General features: G+C 48.1%; 1 protein-coding gene across 3 annotated transcripts in view; it reads left to right on the top strand.

Annotated features, from left to right (window-relative positions):
• LOC142765419 (uncharacterized) overlaps positions 1–16,651 on the top strand; it is a 179,839-nt gene that overhangs the window by 71,978 nt on the left and 91,210 nt on the right. For 2 of the 3 annotated variants that reach the window (XM_075866403.1, XM_075866405.1), the window contains exon 7: positions 9,881–9,928. The exons of the other annotated variant lie outside the window; for it this stretch is intronic. In XM_075866403.1, the coding sequence (XP_075722518.1) occupies positions 9,881–9,928 (48 nt within the window). The remainder of the gene's footprint in view (positions 1–9,880; positions 9,929–16,651) is intronic. 3 annotated transcript variants of the gene reach the window in all.

Consider the following 16,651-nt stretch of genomic DNA (forward strand, 5'->3'; position numbering starts at 1 on the left):
TTCGTGTGGGCTTCGAACTGGGAGAGATGCAGACTAACTAATCTGTTTCGAAAAGTGAAACACGGATGGCTTGGTTTAACACATCTTTTCATACGCCAAGTCGTAAATAGGTTCTTTTTTTTTCGCTACACAAGGGACCCTTTCTTACGTACAGTGTGCCAAATAAGACTGATGCGGGCTTTCCCTGGATATCTGGTTAGCACAAATGACATGACCGGTGCTGTGCACGGGTATCTTAAACAGGTTATTCTTAGTGTACGGTTTTTATCTGTTGGATTTTGCAATGAATATTTGTTTTCAGTGACTCGAAAGAAGTTGTACGAAGATGTATGCGATGTTGTTTTACCTGAACCGCTGTACCGTGCCATGTACGCTGGAGGTGAAGGGTAAAATGTGCTTAAACGAGACAAGAGAATGCAAGTGGCTCCTACCGCGAAGTCTTTCTTTTTCAACCTGCACACAGGTACATTATCACTCAGGACATTTCAAGCAGACCGTGGTTTTTAGTTACCTTGGGGGACAAATTGCCTTATCTGTAAAAAACCGGAAGCAATTTACCATGTTTTCTTACATTGTTGGGAGGGAGTATATTTTTGGGATGTACATCAAAGGACGTTACAGAAAAAATTACCTCTGAATTCATATGGTATAAGATTTCTGCCAATAGTGGATGAAGAGGGAATGCCTTTTGATTTGTTTATGCTATGTGGACTCCCCTATTTATGCCGGGCTCTTTTGGCGGGTCTCTATCGCGATCAGGATGCACGGCCTGCACGAATGTATTTCCGTGAATGTATGGCCAAGTTCGTTGAACTGCAGAAAACTCAGGAGATTTTACCTGAGTGGTCGTCGAGGGTGGAGACCTTGGCAGCACTTAGGGAATTTTAATTTCTGTCGGACTGTTACTGCTTGTCTTTGTTCTTCTTGTGGTTTGATGTACGCGCCTATAAACATGCAATGAAGCAAAAAAAGTGTAGCTCAGTGGTAAAATGTTCAGATGGTAACCAGCGGACCCGGGTTCAAGCCCCAAAGTTTTTTTTTTCTAATTTTGCGCGATTCAGTATCGGACACCAGGGGGCGGCGGTAGAAACATTCAAATGCGCGTGACCCGTTAAGGGATCTTATAACAGATTTTGATGTAAAAATGGCGAAATATGGAATGACGGGGGTTGATAAAATTGTGTTGATTGGCACAGGTTAACATTTGGAAAATTTTAGGCAAAATATCACCTTGCTATTTTCAGTATTTTAGGACCTATATTAAATAAATAACACCTTACTTGAAAGCAACAACTCGCGACACGTTTCTGCTGAAATCACGCTACACTAATCACATGACATCCTTCCTCCAGAACCAGGCAGCATCAGCCCGTTGTCATATTATCATCACCATAATCATCATCATCAGCCTGACTACGTACACTGCAGGAGAAAGGCCTCTCTCATGTTCTGCCAGCGAACTCGGCTCTGTGTTTGCTGCTGCCAATTTATACTAGCGAACTTCCTAGTCTCACCTGCCCGCCTAACCTTCTGTCTCCCAGTAACCCGCTCGCCTTCTTTAAGAGTCGCCCCGGCGCGGTGGTCTAATGGATAAGGTACTCGGCTGCTGACCCGCAGGTTGCGGGCTCGAATCCTGGCTGTGGTTGCTGCATTTCCGATGGAGGCGAGAATGTTGTAGGCCCGTGTGCTCAGATTTGGGTGAACTTTAAAGAACCCCAGGTGGTCGAAATTTCCGGAGCCCTCCACTGTGGCGTCTCCCATAATCATAAGGTGGTTTTGGGACGTTAAACTCCACATATCATATCAATAATCAATCATCTTTAGGAATCAAGATAGTTACCCTTCATGACCAACGGTTATCCGGTCTACGTGCTGCATATACGGCTCATGTCCGTTTCTCCTTCTTGATTTCAACTATGGTATCCTTTGCACCAGTTTGTTCCCTAATCTACTCTGTTCTCTTCTTGTCTCTTAAGGTTACACCTACCGTTGTTTTTCCATTACTCGCTGCGTCGTCCTCAATTTTGTAAAACACCAGGTTTCTGCTCCGTAGCTATATATCGGCAAGATGCAGCTGCTATATACCTTCTTCTGGAGGGATAGTGGCAATCTACCTGTCATTACTTGAGAGTGCTTGCCAAACGTGCTGCAAACTATTCTTTTTCTTCTAGTTACTTCAATCTCGTGGCTCGGCTGTGTAGTTATTACCTGCCCTAAGTTGACATAGTCTTTTGCAACTTGAAGTGCACAATTACCTATCTCGAAGCGCTGCTCTCTTCCAAGATTGTTGTACATTACTTTTGTTGTCTGCAGATTGCTTTTGAGACCCAACTTTCTGCTCTCCTTGTATAACTCCGAAATTATAAGTTGCGATTCGTCCCCTGAGTTACTCAGCAATGCAATGTCATTGGCGAAGCGTAGGTTACTAAGGCACTCTCCGGTATTTGTTATGTCTAACAGTTCCCTTTCTAGGCGTAGGAAAACCTCTTGTAAGTGCGTGGTAAATAACGTTGGGGAGATTGTATTCCCCTGCCCTACACCCTTCCTTATTGGTATTCTGTTGCTTTCTCTATGAAGCACTACGGGAGCAGTTGATCCCATGTTGATTCTTTCAAGGATGCTCATATATGCTTTGTCGACGCCCTGAATGACTGCTGATATTTCTACTGAATCAAACGCCTTCCCGTAATCTACGAAGACTATATATACTGGTTGGCTGTATTCTGAGCATTCCTCTATTACTTGATTGACAGTATGATTGTGGTCGATTGTTGAGTGGCCTGTTCAAAATCGTGGTTGTTTCTTTGGTTGATTGAATTCTAATGCTGTCTTAATTCCGTTAGCAATTACCTTTGTGAATAGCTCATATACTACAGAGAGTAAGCTGATCGGCCTGTAATTCTTCAAATCCTTGTCAACACTTTTTTATCTATTAGGATGATGTTGACATTCCTTCAAGATTGTGGTACTCTTATCGTCAGGAGACATCTCGTAAACAGGGTAGATATTTCTTCTAACACAATATGTCCTCTATCTTTCAGAAGATCTGATGTTACCTCATACTCACCAGCAGTTTTGCCTCTTTGCATGCTCTAGAAGGCTTTTCTGACTCCTATCATTACTCGTGGTGTGTTATCTGGGTTACTGCTAGTTCTTGTATTAAGGTCGTGGTTGTGCTGACTACTGCACAGATCTCTGTAAAACTCCTTTGCTAATTTTACTATCCTATCCATATTGGTAGTTACTTTCCCTTCCTTGTGCCTTAGTGCATACATCTAGTTTTTGTCTATCCCAAGTTTTCTCTTCAGTGCTTTGACGCTTCCTTCAATCTTCAGAGCGTGTTCAGTTCTCTCCATCTTAAGTACCTTCTTACATGGGATACGTTTTGCCTATTAATAAACTTAGGAAGCTCTATCAACTGTTTTTTGTCTGTTGTATCTAAGGCTTTCATGCTTTGACGCTTTTATTGATATTCTTCGTTTCCTGGGACAGCTTGCCAGTGTCCTGTCTAACTAAACTACCTTCAATTTCTTCTGCACACTCCGTAATGATCATCGTCAAATTATCATTAATTCCGGCAGCTCTAAGGGTGTTTTCCTTGATAAGAGCCGAGTACCTGTTCTGAAGCAAGGCTCTGAGTTCCTGTACTTTCCCTCTCAGTGCTAGCTCATTGATTGCTTTCTTACGTATCAGTTTCTGTCGTTCCTTTTTCAAGTCTAGGCGAGTTCGGGACCATACCATTCTATGGTCACTGCATCGTACCTTGCCAAGTATTTCCACATCCTGCACGATGCCTGAGTGTGCACCCAGTATAATTCTATTTCGTTCTTATTTTCGCAATTAGGGCTCCTCCATGTCTATATACGGTAAACTCGCTTTTGCTAGAAGGTATTTAAAGTCCGTAAATTACTGCGTTTTGGGAATTGTACTAGTAGTTCCCCTATCACATTTCTAGTACCGATGCCATAATCTCCTACTGTCTGGTCTCCAGTCTGTTTCTACGCTACATTTGCATTGAAGCCTCCCATCAGTATAGTATACTGTGCTTTTACTCTATTCATTGCCGATTCCACGTCTTCATGGAAGCTTTTAACTCACGAGTCATCATGGCTGGACGTTGGTGCATAAGCCTGTACCCCCTTCATCTTGTGTATCTTATTGAGTTTATTTACGATACCTACCATCCTTTTAATAATGGTATAGTATTCCTATATGTTGCCAGGCATGTTTCTGTGGATAAGGAGCCACACTCCCAGTTTTCTTTTGTCAGCCAAGCCCCCAAAGCAAAAAACTAGGCCATTGTGTAGCACTGTATAGGCCTCATCTGTCCTCCTAACCGCACAGAGCCCTATTAAATCCCATTTAATGATCTATAGCTCGTCAAATCGTACAGCTAGACTTGCCTCACTAGATGAGGTTCTAGCATTCAACTTTGCCAAGTTCAGGTTTCAATGGCGGCCTGTCCGGATCCAGAGATTCTTAGCACCCTCTGCTGCGTGGCAGATCTGACCACCACCATGGTCAGTTGCTTCGCCACCGCTGTGGACTGAGGGCCGTGAGTTAATTGACATACGCATACGGGAGGTAGTAGCCAGATACTTCACCAGAGTGGCCAGTCCTTCTCTAATACACAATCCATTTAACGTGACAGCATGGTTGAAGCCTCAATGAGTATGCAGATTCACTTGCATTTGGATCACATAATGGTCAAAATGTTTTCTAAAATGTCGACGCCAGCATTTATCTCCGCAGCATGATTTGAAATTTTGCAAATAACACTGAGAAGTCACGTTTCGCAACATCAAAGTTTCTTCATCTTAATTATCTTTGAAGAAAATCAGGATGTTGCTCCGGAACGCCGGAAGTATCAACTACGTGACTACAATGCTGACTTCTTCCACTGAATTTTTTGCCTGGTGTTTTAATCTCTACTATGCCTCTACTGCAGCAAGAGCGTCTTCGCATCATTTCCCCTTAACAGGCAGGTTATTTGCAAATCAAAGAAAAAAATTATTGTTAGTAGAAGCTCTCCATAAGATGGCTTTAAATTGACCCCTTCCGGTGATCCTTTATTTTGGAGCAACTGAAAAGGGCTTTAGCGACAGGAAACCTTGCGAAGCCGAAGGGGATTTCCTGTAAGAAGCAATAAAAATGGAACAATAAGGTAAGGCATAAACTCGCTTTATTGACAAGCCTATCAGCTTGTTAGCTTTTCTTTTACCTTTTGTTTGATTGCTCTACTAAATGCATCTTTTACCAACGCGTCTTTTTTAAACTTCTATATGTTAACGTATTCGGCTGGTAAAAATAATAATTTAACCCATAAATAGGGTGCCGTGCGTTCTATGGCCTCTCTCTCGTGGTCGTCCGCCTGGACTTAAGGAACAACCAATTAGCCAAGCATGTGGCATATCCTGGTCAGAAACCACCAATCCTGGTGTGTGACCTATATTCTCGCTAACCGTTACCAGCTCCAGCCAAATTAACGAAACGCTTGTCACGCACACTACACTCAAAGGCGAAAGGGTGTTAAAAGAATGCGTGGTTCGTTCTTTTAGGGACTAATGGGGCTGCCGCAACCATTATTCTCTTTAAAGACTAACGGCACTGGTTGTAACAGTTAGTCCCCACCGATGAGCTTAAGGAACTAACATTTCGTTCTCCCACTTGCGACTTAGTGAGTAACCGTTAGTTTCACAATTCACCTCAAAGGGCTAATTTATTCTTCACGTTTGCACTTTATGGAGCAACTGTTAATCTTCACATTTACACATTACCGGGCAACCGTTAGTCCTCACAGTTGCACCTGGCCGGACGGATGGTTGATCCACTCAAATACTCCAATCAGATGAACTTTTTGTCCCCAGTTCAAACATTCTTTTTTGTTTATTTTCCGCCTAGCCTAATACTTTTTTCGCCTGTTTTTCTGCGCAGTGAGACAAATCGTGCATAAAAAAACACGCGAAAAAGTAGTTAGCCACCTATATGCAACTGCTTTTGCAGTCATGGCAACAACGAACGAAAAAATGGAGACATGAAAATCTTTTACTTTTCTACACACACACGAAGTTTCGCCATTCTTTCAAGTGAATTCATGGTGAAGTGTACAAGTCTAGTCTCGTTGTCAAATCTTGTTCACTCCTTGGGGAGCTCCTCCGATGGAAGCGATAGATGACAGGCATTGCAGGCGCCAGCGCACGCGGCTTTCTGCCTGTTATGTTCCCAAGGCTGTACGTACAATAATATAGTTAAAATAGTTAGACACACGTGGCAAAAAAGAAGATGCACGCATATGACAAGTACGTGTACGTTAACATAAAAACAAGCGTTGAAATATGACAAACAAAAAACTTTACCTTCACATATCGCACAGTCCTTCTGAAGCTCCTCTGACAAAAGAGATGGATGACAGGCATAGCAGGCGCCAGTGGACAAAGTCTTCAGCACGCTGTGTGCCCACGGCTGCACAATAAGTATGTAAGAAAGTGAGTCACACGTGACAGAGGATGAATACAAGTGCATATGAGAAATACGTGCAAGGGGAAATGAAAACATACGTGAGATATGACATGCTAATAATTGCACCGTGATGTCACACATAGTCAAAAACTCATTTCGATCCCCGTAGGGCAACAGCTTAGGAGCGGTGGCTGCAGCGACAACTCCGCGAACCTCCGTGCCGCTAGCAAGTCGGTGAGTCCTAAGCGAGCGACGTCGTTCAGATCGAGCAAGCGAACGCGAGACCAAACACAGCGTTGCGCGCGGAGTGTCTGCCGCCAGCGAACTTCGAACAGGAAAGCGAGCGTACGCTTCGCCGCCGCCACGAACAGCGCCGAGCTGGTTTGGACCTAGCGCCGAAAAAATCGACGGTATTGCGGCCCTTTTCCACAAACTCCACCAAGTGCAGCGCGCAAACGCGAGTCCGCTGCCGCGGCCAGCGGACGGCGCCGAGGTGTTGGCGACCGACTGTAATGGAGGCCGATTTTCAGTGAATTCCGACGCTAGCGAAAGCCACGCCAGCCCGTGCTGGTGCACTTACAGCGCGCGACATACTACAACCAAGCTCTTTACGAGAACCTGCTACGTGTTTGCGACGACTGCCAACACAGCGACGAGGTCTCAGCCCAATATCGTCGGCCCGGAGCTCATCGCGGTGGCGAAGACAGGCGGGCACTCGATGAGCGAGCGTACGGGAGGCCGATGGCAACGGCGGCCAATTTCGAGGCAGTCTCAAAGCACAGACGAACTGCTGACGCCGAAGCTGACCTTCGCGATGCCTTTCGTGCGTGTGATATACAACACGACTGAGCCCGTAGCCGGCAAGCGCGACCCATATTGCACACGCGACAAGTAGAGTAGAATAAAGAATGATAACCTACTTGCCTTAGAGCACAGCGCTGTTTTCTGGCCTGAGTCAGACCGAAGTATATATCCGATAGGCCTGTTGACTTCTCGGTTGCCATATTGGCCTCCCCAACTGTTGCTGTCGTGTGTTGGTCGTGACTATGTTGAAACCAGAGATATACAGCGCAGAGTGGTGACGTGTCAAGGCTCGCTCCAGACTTCATAGGCGCAGCGAAACGCAAAAGCAGCAGCCGACGCTCTTCCAAGCGTACACACAAGCACCACGTTGTAATTCTTAGATCGTCGAATCCGGGCGGCCGTGGTCGAGCACTCCGAGCGCGACGCACCGTGAACCGTCGCCGGCGAAATACGGGGAAAGACTGAGCCAGCAGAGGAGGAGAGGGACATGTGTTCTACGGGGAAGGAGGGTCAGTCACCTTGGCAACGCTTTTTGCGCTGCCTGCAATCAGCGGGCGGTTCATCCCTTTGGAGACTAATTGGTTTCGCACTGCGCGCTTTTCTCTGTGGTTGCTGCTCAATGGTCTATCCATTCATTGCGCGCATTTATTGGGCTCCATTATTTATTTTTCCGCTAATTTTGCCTTAGAGTGTAATCTCCCTAAAGTGACGCAACCCTTTTCATGAGATTGGTTTCCGTTAAACGTTTTTAACACCAGTCCAGTGGTAAGTTCGCGTCAAACCAATCGCATTAAATTGGCCAGATGCGCGGGCTTCGTAGGGCAGTTTCCTCCACAGGAGATCGAACGCTAGCTCAACTCAATTGTTTCAATCTGGAGGTACTACTGTAAGCGGTGCATATCTGACAGCGAAACCTGTATATGGCTAGGAGAAACAGAAATTCGACCGGCAGCGGTGTCTGCAGTGCTCTCCCTTAGAAGTGTTATTAGTTACGTCGTTGTAAGCGTTCTACTCAAGCACGTAGGCTATTGGCTGCGTTGTGAGGGACGTCATCTGTCCTGCCACAGCCATGGTGGCGAGCACGCGCGCTCCATTCTCTCCAGACACTTTCCACGTGGATATGTCACGGACAACTGTATAGGCGGGACAAAAGTGAAAAGGTTAGAGAGCTCACATTTGGCGGGCTGAGGGTGCAGACGGGCACAAAATTATACTCGGCAGGCCGAGTACCGGCAGCAACCAAGTACCGATGATCTAGCAGCCTTCGTAGCTGTGCTAAATCATGGACGGGAATGGAAGCGCTGGTGGCGGAGGATCCTGCAAACCACGCCGCTTACTTAGTTCGCGATGTGAAATGCTTGCAACAACGCTATATGAGAGCCAATGAGAATATTGCGGTAACGCGTTGGGTGGGGCAACCGCCCACTGTCGGCAGGAGATTCTCTGGTGGCGTCTGTAATATGTGCGATGTCTGTGACCACCTAAGCACTGTAAGTAAGGCATTTCGAAACACATTTAACTGCTCATCACACACGAGCTCCGTGACCGTGAATATGCGAGGAACAATATGCGGCATATGAAATAAACATTGTGGTGAACCGCCGCCCGACAAGTGTGTCTAACTTAAAAAAAACTCTTAACCAATAGTTGAGATAGGCTTATGTAGCTGCCGGGTTAAAGCCACTGCAAAACATCGGAGACGCACGTTTCAGACTTCTCTGGTTAACCATGTGTACGAAATACTTGGGCGGTAATTTTTTTATATGCCGACAATTGCCTACGTTGATGACGTCATGAATACGTAACAAATGGTGAACATTTGGGGTATTGGTCCCTTTCTCCTGGTAATATATAAACTCCGTGTTGTGCAAGGTTAGTGAAAACAAACTCAAGGCAATAGGAAGGAGTGGAGTGACTGAGAAATGCATCCGATGGATTTCATGGGGTGCTGCCATGCAACATTTTTCACAATTTTTATTTATTAGTACCTCAAGGGTCCCGAGGGACATTACATGAGGTACCAATACTACTACTTGAACGCTACTTGAACATCTATCAATAGAGCACTTCCCAGTGCTTTGCTGCGAGGAAATTTCCGTAGGCAATCCCACAAGGTGTGTGTCAGGGTGGTCGTCGTGGCCACGCAAGCATGCCTCGATGGTACACGCTAAAACTGGAGTGAGAAGCGCTCTGAGTGGGCAGCTCTGAGTATTAGACAATCTATGAGACTGTTCAAGCCATTGTGTCAATTCAGGCTCTTGTGCCAATGTGGCAGATTTTTTGAATGAAGAATACGTGCTGTTATCTTTTTTGACGTAATGATAAGCGTATCACATATGTAGCCTGACACCAGTGCTTCCGCGTCAGTACATTTGGTAAGAAGAACACAAAAATACCATGGAAGGTTGTAACCATGCTTGTATGTCAAATAGTTTGCTGAACGAAGGAATGTCGGTGCTGTGTGTTCGAAAATCTTTCAGTCTGGAGGTCTCTGTCATCTTGTAGTCTTTTCAGTTTCCATCGTACTTTACCTTTGTAAACAGTGCTGTTAAAATGATATATACAATCCTATTTTTGTGCATGCAGGTACTACTAATTCTGAGTTGTCATCCTGTAGTCTTTTCAGTTTCCCTCGCCATCAAGCCCCATCGCTGGTCCAAGTGGGGTAAGTTTTTCATTTCTACACGAACAAGGATACCAAGGCGTAGCTGCCGCAACAGTCGCTTTGTAAGGTACATGATTATTATTGAAAAAGCTTTTAGAATTTAAATCCGGATTCACTGGCATAGTTATGGTGAATGGCGTACTGGAGGTCTCTGGAAAGTTCGACCGAGTGCATCTCCTTCAGAGGCACATATATTAACCACACGATCTCACTTACACAAAATGCATGACCAAACTCAACTAGCACGACCCTAGCTCTCCTCTTTCGGATCAGCTGTAGACATCCTTGAACGCAAGGCTGTCAGTGGAGCATGACTCGATTGCGGATTGCACAATCAAGCTAAAGTCCTACAAATTTTTAATGACTATGACGTGGCTTGGTGCATGTGTTTTCTTATCTCGTGCCACTTTTTTTTAAATTTCAATAAAAAATGAACACGGGGTGGTCAAATTAGGTTGTAGAGGGCTGTCTTTTTTCGTTATACTTTTGTGAAACAGGAAACGAAATATGCCACGTTCCATTTCCCAAGTTTTTGTTATCGTCCCAAAACACCACACGATTCTCAGCGCAAACCGTGCCTGCAGTTTTCGAGAAGGTTCCGGACTGTAGTAGATCATTTCGATAAGACCACGCCCACTGTGCGAACGGTACAGATTGTTCTGGAACCTACGCCACCACCAGCGATAACGCTAGAACATTCGACGGCAAGAGTATAAATGCCGACGCGCTTCGCCGCTTGTCAGTTGTTGATCGAAGGCCGACGCTCCGTACGCCGCTATCAGTCCGAGACTGCTATCTGTGCGAGACTGCTGCTGTAATTGGACTTTCCGTTTACCGGGCACAGGTTCGCCCAAATAAACAGTTAAATCCCAACAAGAAGTCTCCTATCTTCGGCCACGTCACGACCCCGTGATATCTGGTGGAGGTGCTGCTTCATTCATGTACCGGACGCCCCCGTCAAGCCGTGAACCCAGCCCACGTCGCGGAGAAGACACCGACGCCAACCAGGAGCAGTAAACAAGCCGCCGACAGCAAGGAATACCACCAGAGTACGGGCTTCTACAAGACAAGGCGCGGAAGACCAAGGCCATGACCGCGACTGCAGCGACAATGACAACCGCAGCGTCCAAGCCCACGATGGTCATGCATCAACCCAGGGAACCACCAATTCTCCATGGGTCATCGTTCGAAGACGCGGAGTCCTGGTTAGAAACATACGGCCGTGTGGCCGCCCTCAACCACTGGGACCATGATGAAAAGCTGCGTCGTGTGTTCTTCTCTTTGGAAGACACCGCAAGGACCTGGCTCGAAAATCGGGAGTCCACGCTCTGAACGTGGGATGTTTTCTGCGGCGCATTCCTGCAAACGTTCGCGAGCGTCACTCGCAAAGAGAGGGTCGCTGCTTTATTAGAGACCCGGGTTCTGCTACCAAATGAAAATGTCGCCATTTTCACAGAAGAAATGACCCGACTATTTCGTCACGCTGACCCAGACATGCCTGAGGAGAAAAAAATTCGTTTTCTCATGCGAGGGGTCAAACAGGAGCTCTTCGCGGGACTGATGAGAAACACACCGAAAACCGTCCAAGATATTGTAGCCGAAGCGACCACTATCGAAAAGACCTTGGACATGCGCACCAGACAGTATAATCGTCGCCTGACTGCAGACTGCGCTGCTGCTCAAGCCAGTAACTCCGGAGACCTGCGTGAAACGACCCGAGCGATCGTGCGGGAAGAGCTGCGCAAGCTGTTGCCTTCGGCGCAGCCTCAAGTGGATTCAATCGCCGACATTGTGCGAGAAGAAGTTCGGCAATCGCTTCAAATTCCCCACGCACCGTTGCCCGAGCCGGAAGCTATGAGCTACGCCGCTGCACTGCGCCACAACGCTCCTCCCCGTCCACGCCAAAACGCCGCCCCATCGCACTTCCGTCGACAAACGTCACCGCCGCCACCACCCCCACCGACATCATACCGTTCGCCAGCGGCCCAGCGCAGTGCACCGAGGAAGACTGATGTCTGGCGCACCCTTGACCACCGCTCTGTTACCACTGCGGCGAGGCCGGACACACATACCGCCGTTGCCAGTACCGACAGATGGGACTGCGTGGCTTCGCCGTCAATGCACCGCATCCACAGCCAGGAGAACGACCACGTGACATCGCCGACTACCTGACAGGAACTCGGTGGACACCACGAAGCCCTTCGCGTTCGCCGTCGCCCAGCCGCCGCACGTCACCGCACCACCGACAGTACTTGGCCCTACGCGGGGCCGGTCTCCTAGCCCGTATTCGGGAAACTAAGGGCAGCAACCGGTGGAGGTGCGGTTGCTGTGCGACGAACTACCGAAGATACTCCGACGACGACGACGCCGCGACAGAGCTTTCGGAACACAACGCCAACCAGGCAAAGCCCTGACGGCGAAAGCTCACTTACCGAAGGTGGCCTGACGACGCAACATGGAAGCAGCGGAACAACCCGACGCAGCCGTGACCCGACGCCACGCCCTAACTGTAATGCGAGACGGCAAACTAGCGACCTCGACGTTCTTATTGACGGCCACAGTGTGACCGCTCTCATCGATACTGGAGCCGACTATTCTGTCATCAGTGGGTCGTTCGCCGCGAAGTTAAAGAAAGTTAGGACAGCTTGGAAAGGCCCTGAAATCCGCACAGCCGGAGGTCATCTCGTAATGCCTGCAGGAATCTGCACAGCGATAGTCACCTTTAACGGCCGTATTTATCCTACAGACTTCGTAGTCCTACAGCGTTGCTCGAGAGATGTCATCCTTGGCATGGACTTCTTATGCCTCCATGGTGCTGTCATCAACCTATAATCAAAGTCGATAACGTTATCCACAGAAGAAGCACTACCGCCGCGCACGCCATCTGGACACCATGCCTTGAATGTGCTGGAAGAACAAGTCACCATTCCGCCTCGCTCAAGCGTCATTATTTCAGTCGGCGCTCCTAAATCACCTGACTTCGAAGGCATCGTTGAAGGCAGTCAGCATCTGTTGGTCACCCGAAATATTTGCGTCGCAAGAGGAATCGCAGAGCTACGGAGAGGGAAAGCAATGGTTATGCTCACGAATTTCAGCAATGAGTACAAACATATGAACAAAGGAACAACGGTCGCATACATCGAAGAAATTATCGAAGCCACCAGTGCTTTCGTCCTCGCCGATTCTGCGGAACCTGCTCAGAGGAACCAAGCCCCTGTCATAGCTTTCGACGTGAATCCCAGACTTCCGAACGATAAGCAAGAACAGTTCAAGGCCCTGCTCCTACAGTACGAAGATTGCTTTTCGTCGTCATCGAAAATTCGGCAGACCCCAATCATGAAACATCGCATCATAACCGAAGAAAATGCCAGACCACTCCGTCAGAGTCCGTACAGAGTTTCGACGCGAGAACGTGAGGCCATGACGAGACAAGTTGATTAAATGCTGCGGGATGACATTATCTAGCCGTCCAAGAGTCCATGGGCATCCCCCGTGGTGTTAGTGAAGAAAAAAGATGGGACCCTACGTTTCTGCGTCGATTATCTCCGCCTGAACAAAATCACAAGAAAGGACGTGTATCCTCTCCCACGAACAGACGACGCACTTGATCGGCTCCATAACGCCAAGTACTTTTCGTCAATGGACATCAAGACGGGCTATTGGCAAATTGAAGTCGACGAAACAGACCGAGAAAAGACGGCGTTTAAACACCGAACGGCCTCTTCGAGTTTAAGGTGATGCCCTTCGGCCTTTGCTCAGCGCCTGCAACTTTTCAACGCGTTATGGATACAGTACTGGCAGGATTGAAGTGGCAGACTTGCCTTGTGTACTTGGACGGCGTCGTCGTGTTTTCCTCGAGTTTAGACGAGCATCTTTGGCGTCTTGAAGCTGTACTTCAAGCCATCAAGACTTCCGGACTCACACTGAAGCCAGAAAAGCGCAGATTTGCGTATGAGGAGCTCTTGTTTCTGGGGCACGTTATCAGCAAGTCTGGAGTTCATCCCGATCCACGGAATACAGCCGCCATCGCCGACTTCCCGCCGCCCACTGACAAGAAAGCCGTGCGCCGATTTCTGGGTCTGTGCACCTATTATAGGCGGTTCGTGAAAAACTTCGCCCGCATCGCCGATCCTCTCACAAACCTTACGAAGGCTGACGTGCAGTTCAAGTGGGAAACGCCACAGGAACTCGCTTTCCAGGAGCTTAAACATCGCCTCCAGACGCCTCCGTTACTTGCCCATTTCGACGAATTCGCCGAGACAGAAATACATACTGACGCAAGCAGCGTAGGTCTTGGAGCAGTTCTTGTGCAGAGGGCTGACGGACTTGAAAGGGTTATTAGTTACGCCAGCCGATCACTATCCAAAGCAGAAGCAAATTATTCCACAACAGAAAAGGAGTGCCTCGCCATCATTTGCGCTACGTCGAAATTTCGCCCCTACCTCTACGGCAGGCCCTTCAAAGTTGTGAGCGACCACCACGCCTTGTGTTGGCTAGCCACTTTGAAGGACCCTTCAGGTCGCCTCGCACAATGGAGCCTGAGACTTCAAGAATATGACATTACTGTCATTTACAAGTCCGGCAAAAAACACTCCGACGCCGACTGTCTCTCTCGTGCGCCTGTCGACCAACCGCTACCCGACGACCCGGAGGACGACTTCTTCTTGGGAACGATAACTACCGACGACTTCGCTGAACGACAGCGGGCTGACCCGGAAACTAAGGCCCTAATAGAATACCTCGAAGGCAGGACCGCCGAAGTCCCGAAGGTATTCAAGCGCACACTTGCGTCGTTCATTCTACGAAACGGTTTTATACAAAAGAAAAACTTTTCACCGCTTCGAGCCAAGTACCTCCTTGTGGTGCCTTCAGCTCTGCGTCGAGAACTCCTGCAGGCCCTGCACGACGATCTGACAGCAGGGCACCTCGGTGTTTCTCGCACGCTCGCGAGGATACAAGAAAGGTACTACTGGCCACGTCTTACCACCGACGTCACACGCTACGTGAGGATATTCCGGGACTGTCAGCGACGCAAGACACCGCCGACAAGGCCAGCGGGACTTCTGCAGCCAATTGATCCACCTTGCCGACCTTTCCAGCAGATTGGTATGGACCTACTGAGGCCGTTCCCGACGTCGGCTTTCAGAAACAAGTGGATCGTCGTAGCAACCGACTACGTCACCCGCTACGCCGAGACAAAAGCCCTGCCAAAAGGAAGTGCATTCGAGGTAGCTAAGTTCTTCGTCGAAAATATCATCCTACGTCACGGCGCCCCGTGGGTCCTTATCACCGACATAGGAACGGCATTCACTGCCGACTTAACTCAAGTGATCTAGGCATACAGCCAAACAAACCAACGCCGGACGACAGCGTACCACCCACAGACCAACGGCCTCACCGAGTGGCTTAACAAGACTATCGCCGACGTGCTGTCAATGTACGTCGATGTCGAACACAAGACGTGGGACGCCATTCTTCCGTATGTGACCTTTGCATACAACACGGCAGTGGAGGAGACGACGCAGATATCTCCATAGAAATTGGTCTACGAAGAAGCCCGACAACTTGCGCGTCTCCGTATCAAGAATCTACAGACAACCAACAGCCACCGTTACAACCTTCGACGACGCTTCGTGGAATACCAGCCCGGTGAACGTGTTTGGGTGTGGACGCCGATACGCCGACGTGGTCTAAGTGAAAAGTTTCTGCGACGGTACTTCGGACCGTACAGGGTGGTTCGACGTCTTGGCCCACTTGTTTACGAGGTTGTCCCCGACGGCATCACGAACTCTCAACGACGCCGATCGCGACCTGAAGTCGTGAATGTCGCGCGCCTCAAGCCGTTTCATGCGCGTTAACAAACTGAAACAGTGTTTTTTTGTATTATTGTTGTATCGTAATTTATTCATTGTACTTTCTTGCATTATTATTGTACATTCATCTTTAGTTAAAGCATCGGGACGATGCCTTTTTTTCAGAGGGGGGCAATGCCACGTTCCATTTTCCAAGTTTTTGTTATCGTCCAAAAACACCACACGATTCTCAGCGCAAACCGTGCCTGCAGTTTTTGAGAAGGTTCCGGACTGTAGTAGATCATTTCGATAAGATTACGCCCTCTGTGCGAACGGTACAGATTGTTCTGGAACCTACGCCACCGCCAGCGATAATGCTAGAACATTCGACGGCAAGAGTATAAATGCCGACGCGCTTCGCCCTTTGTCAGTTGTTGATCGAAAGCCGACGCTCTGTTCGCCGCTATCAGTCCGAGACTGCTATCTGTGCGAGACTGCTGCTTTAATTGGACTTTCCGTTTACCGGGCACAGGTTCACCCAAATAAACAGTTAAATCCCAACACGAAGTCTCCTATCTTCGGCCACGTCACGACCCCGTGACAATATGTAGTAATGCAGTTTTTTTCACAACTGGTCAGGCTCTGTCACAGTCATGACTGAGTGTAAGTGACAGTGGCGCTGTGGCTTGTCTTGCATCGGTGAGTCCAAGAGTTCTCATTTGGACCGAACAATTGAGTTCTTAGTCGCCTTGTACAGTGTAGACATGGTCGGCTCTGTCTGTAATGGGCACCAATCTTTGGGTCTTAAAAAACTGTTCTAGCGCTTCATCATCGTGCGGTCTGTTCTACTAGCCTGGATTTTTTCTAACGTAAACATTCGCTCCGGGCCCCGAGTCTTGCTTATGGAGTTACTTTTCGAGATGGCGCCTGT

The sequence above is a fragment of the Rhipicephalus microplus genome, chromosome 6 (assembly GCF_043290135.1).
Source record: "Rhipicephalus microplus isolate Deutch F79 chromosome 6, USDA_Rmic, whole genome shotgun sequence".
NCBI lineage: Eukaryota > Metazoa > Arthropoda > Arachnida > Ixodida > Ixodidae > Rhipicephalus > Rhipicephalus microplus.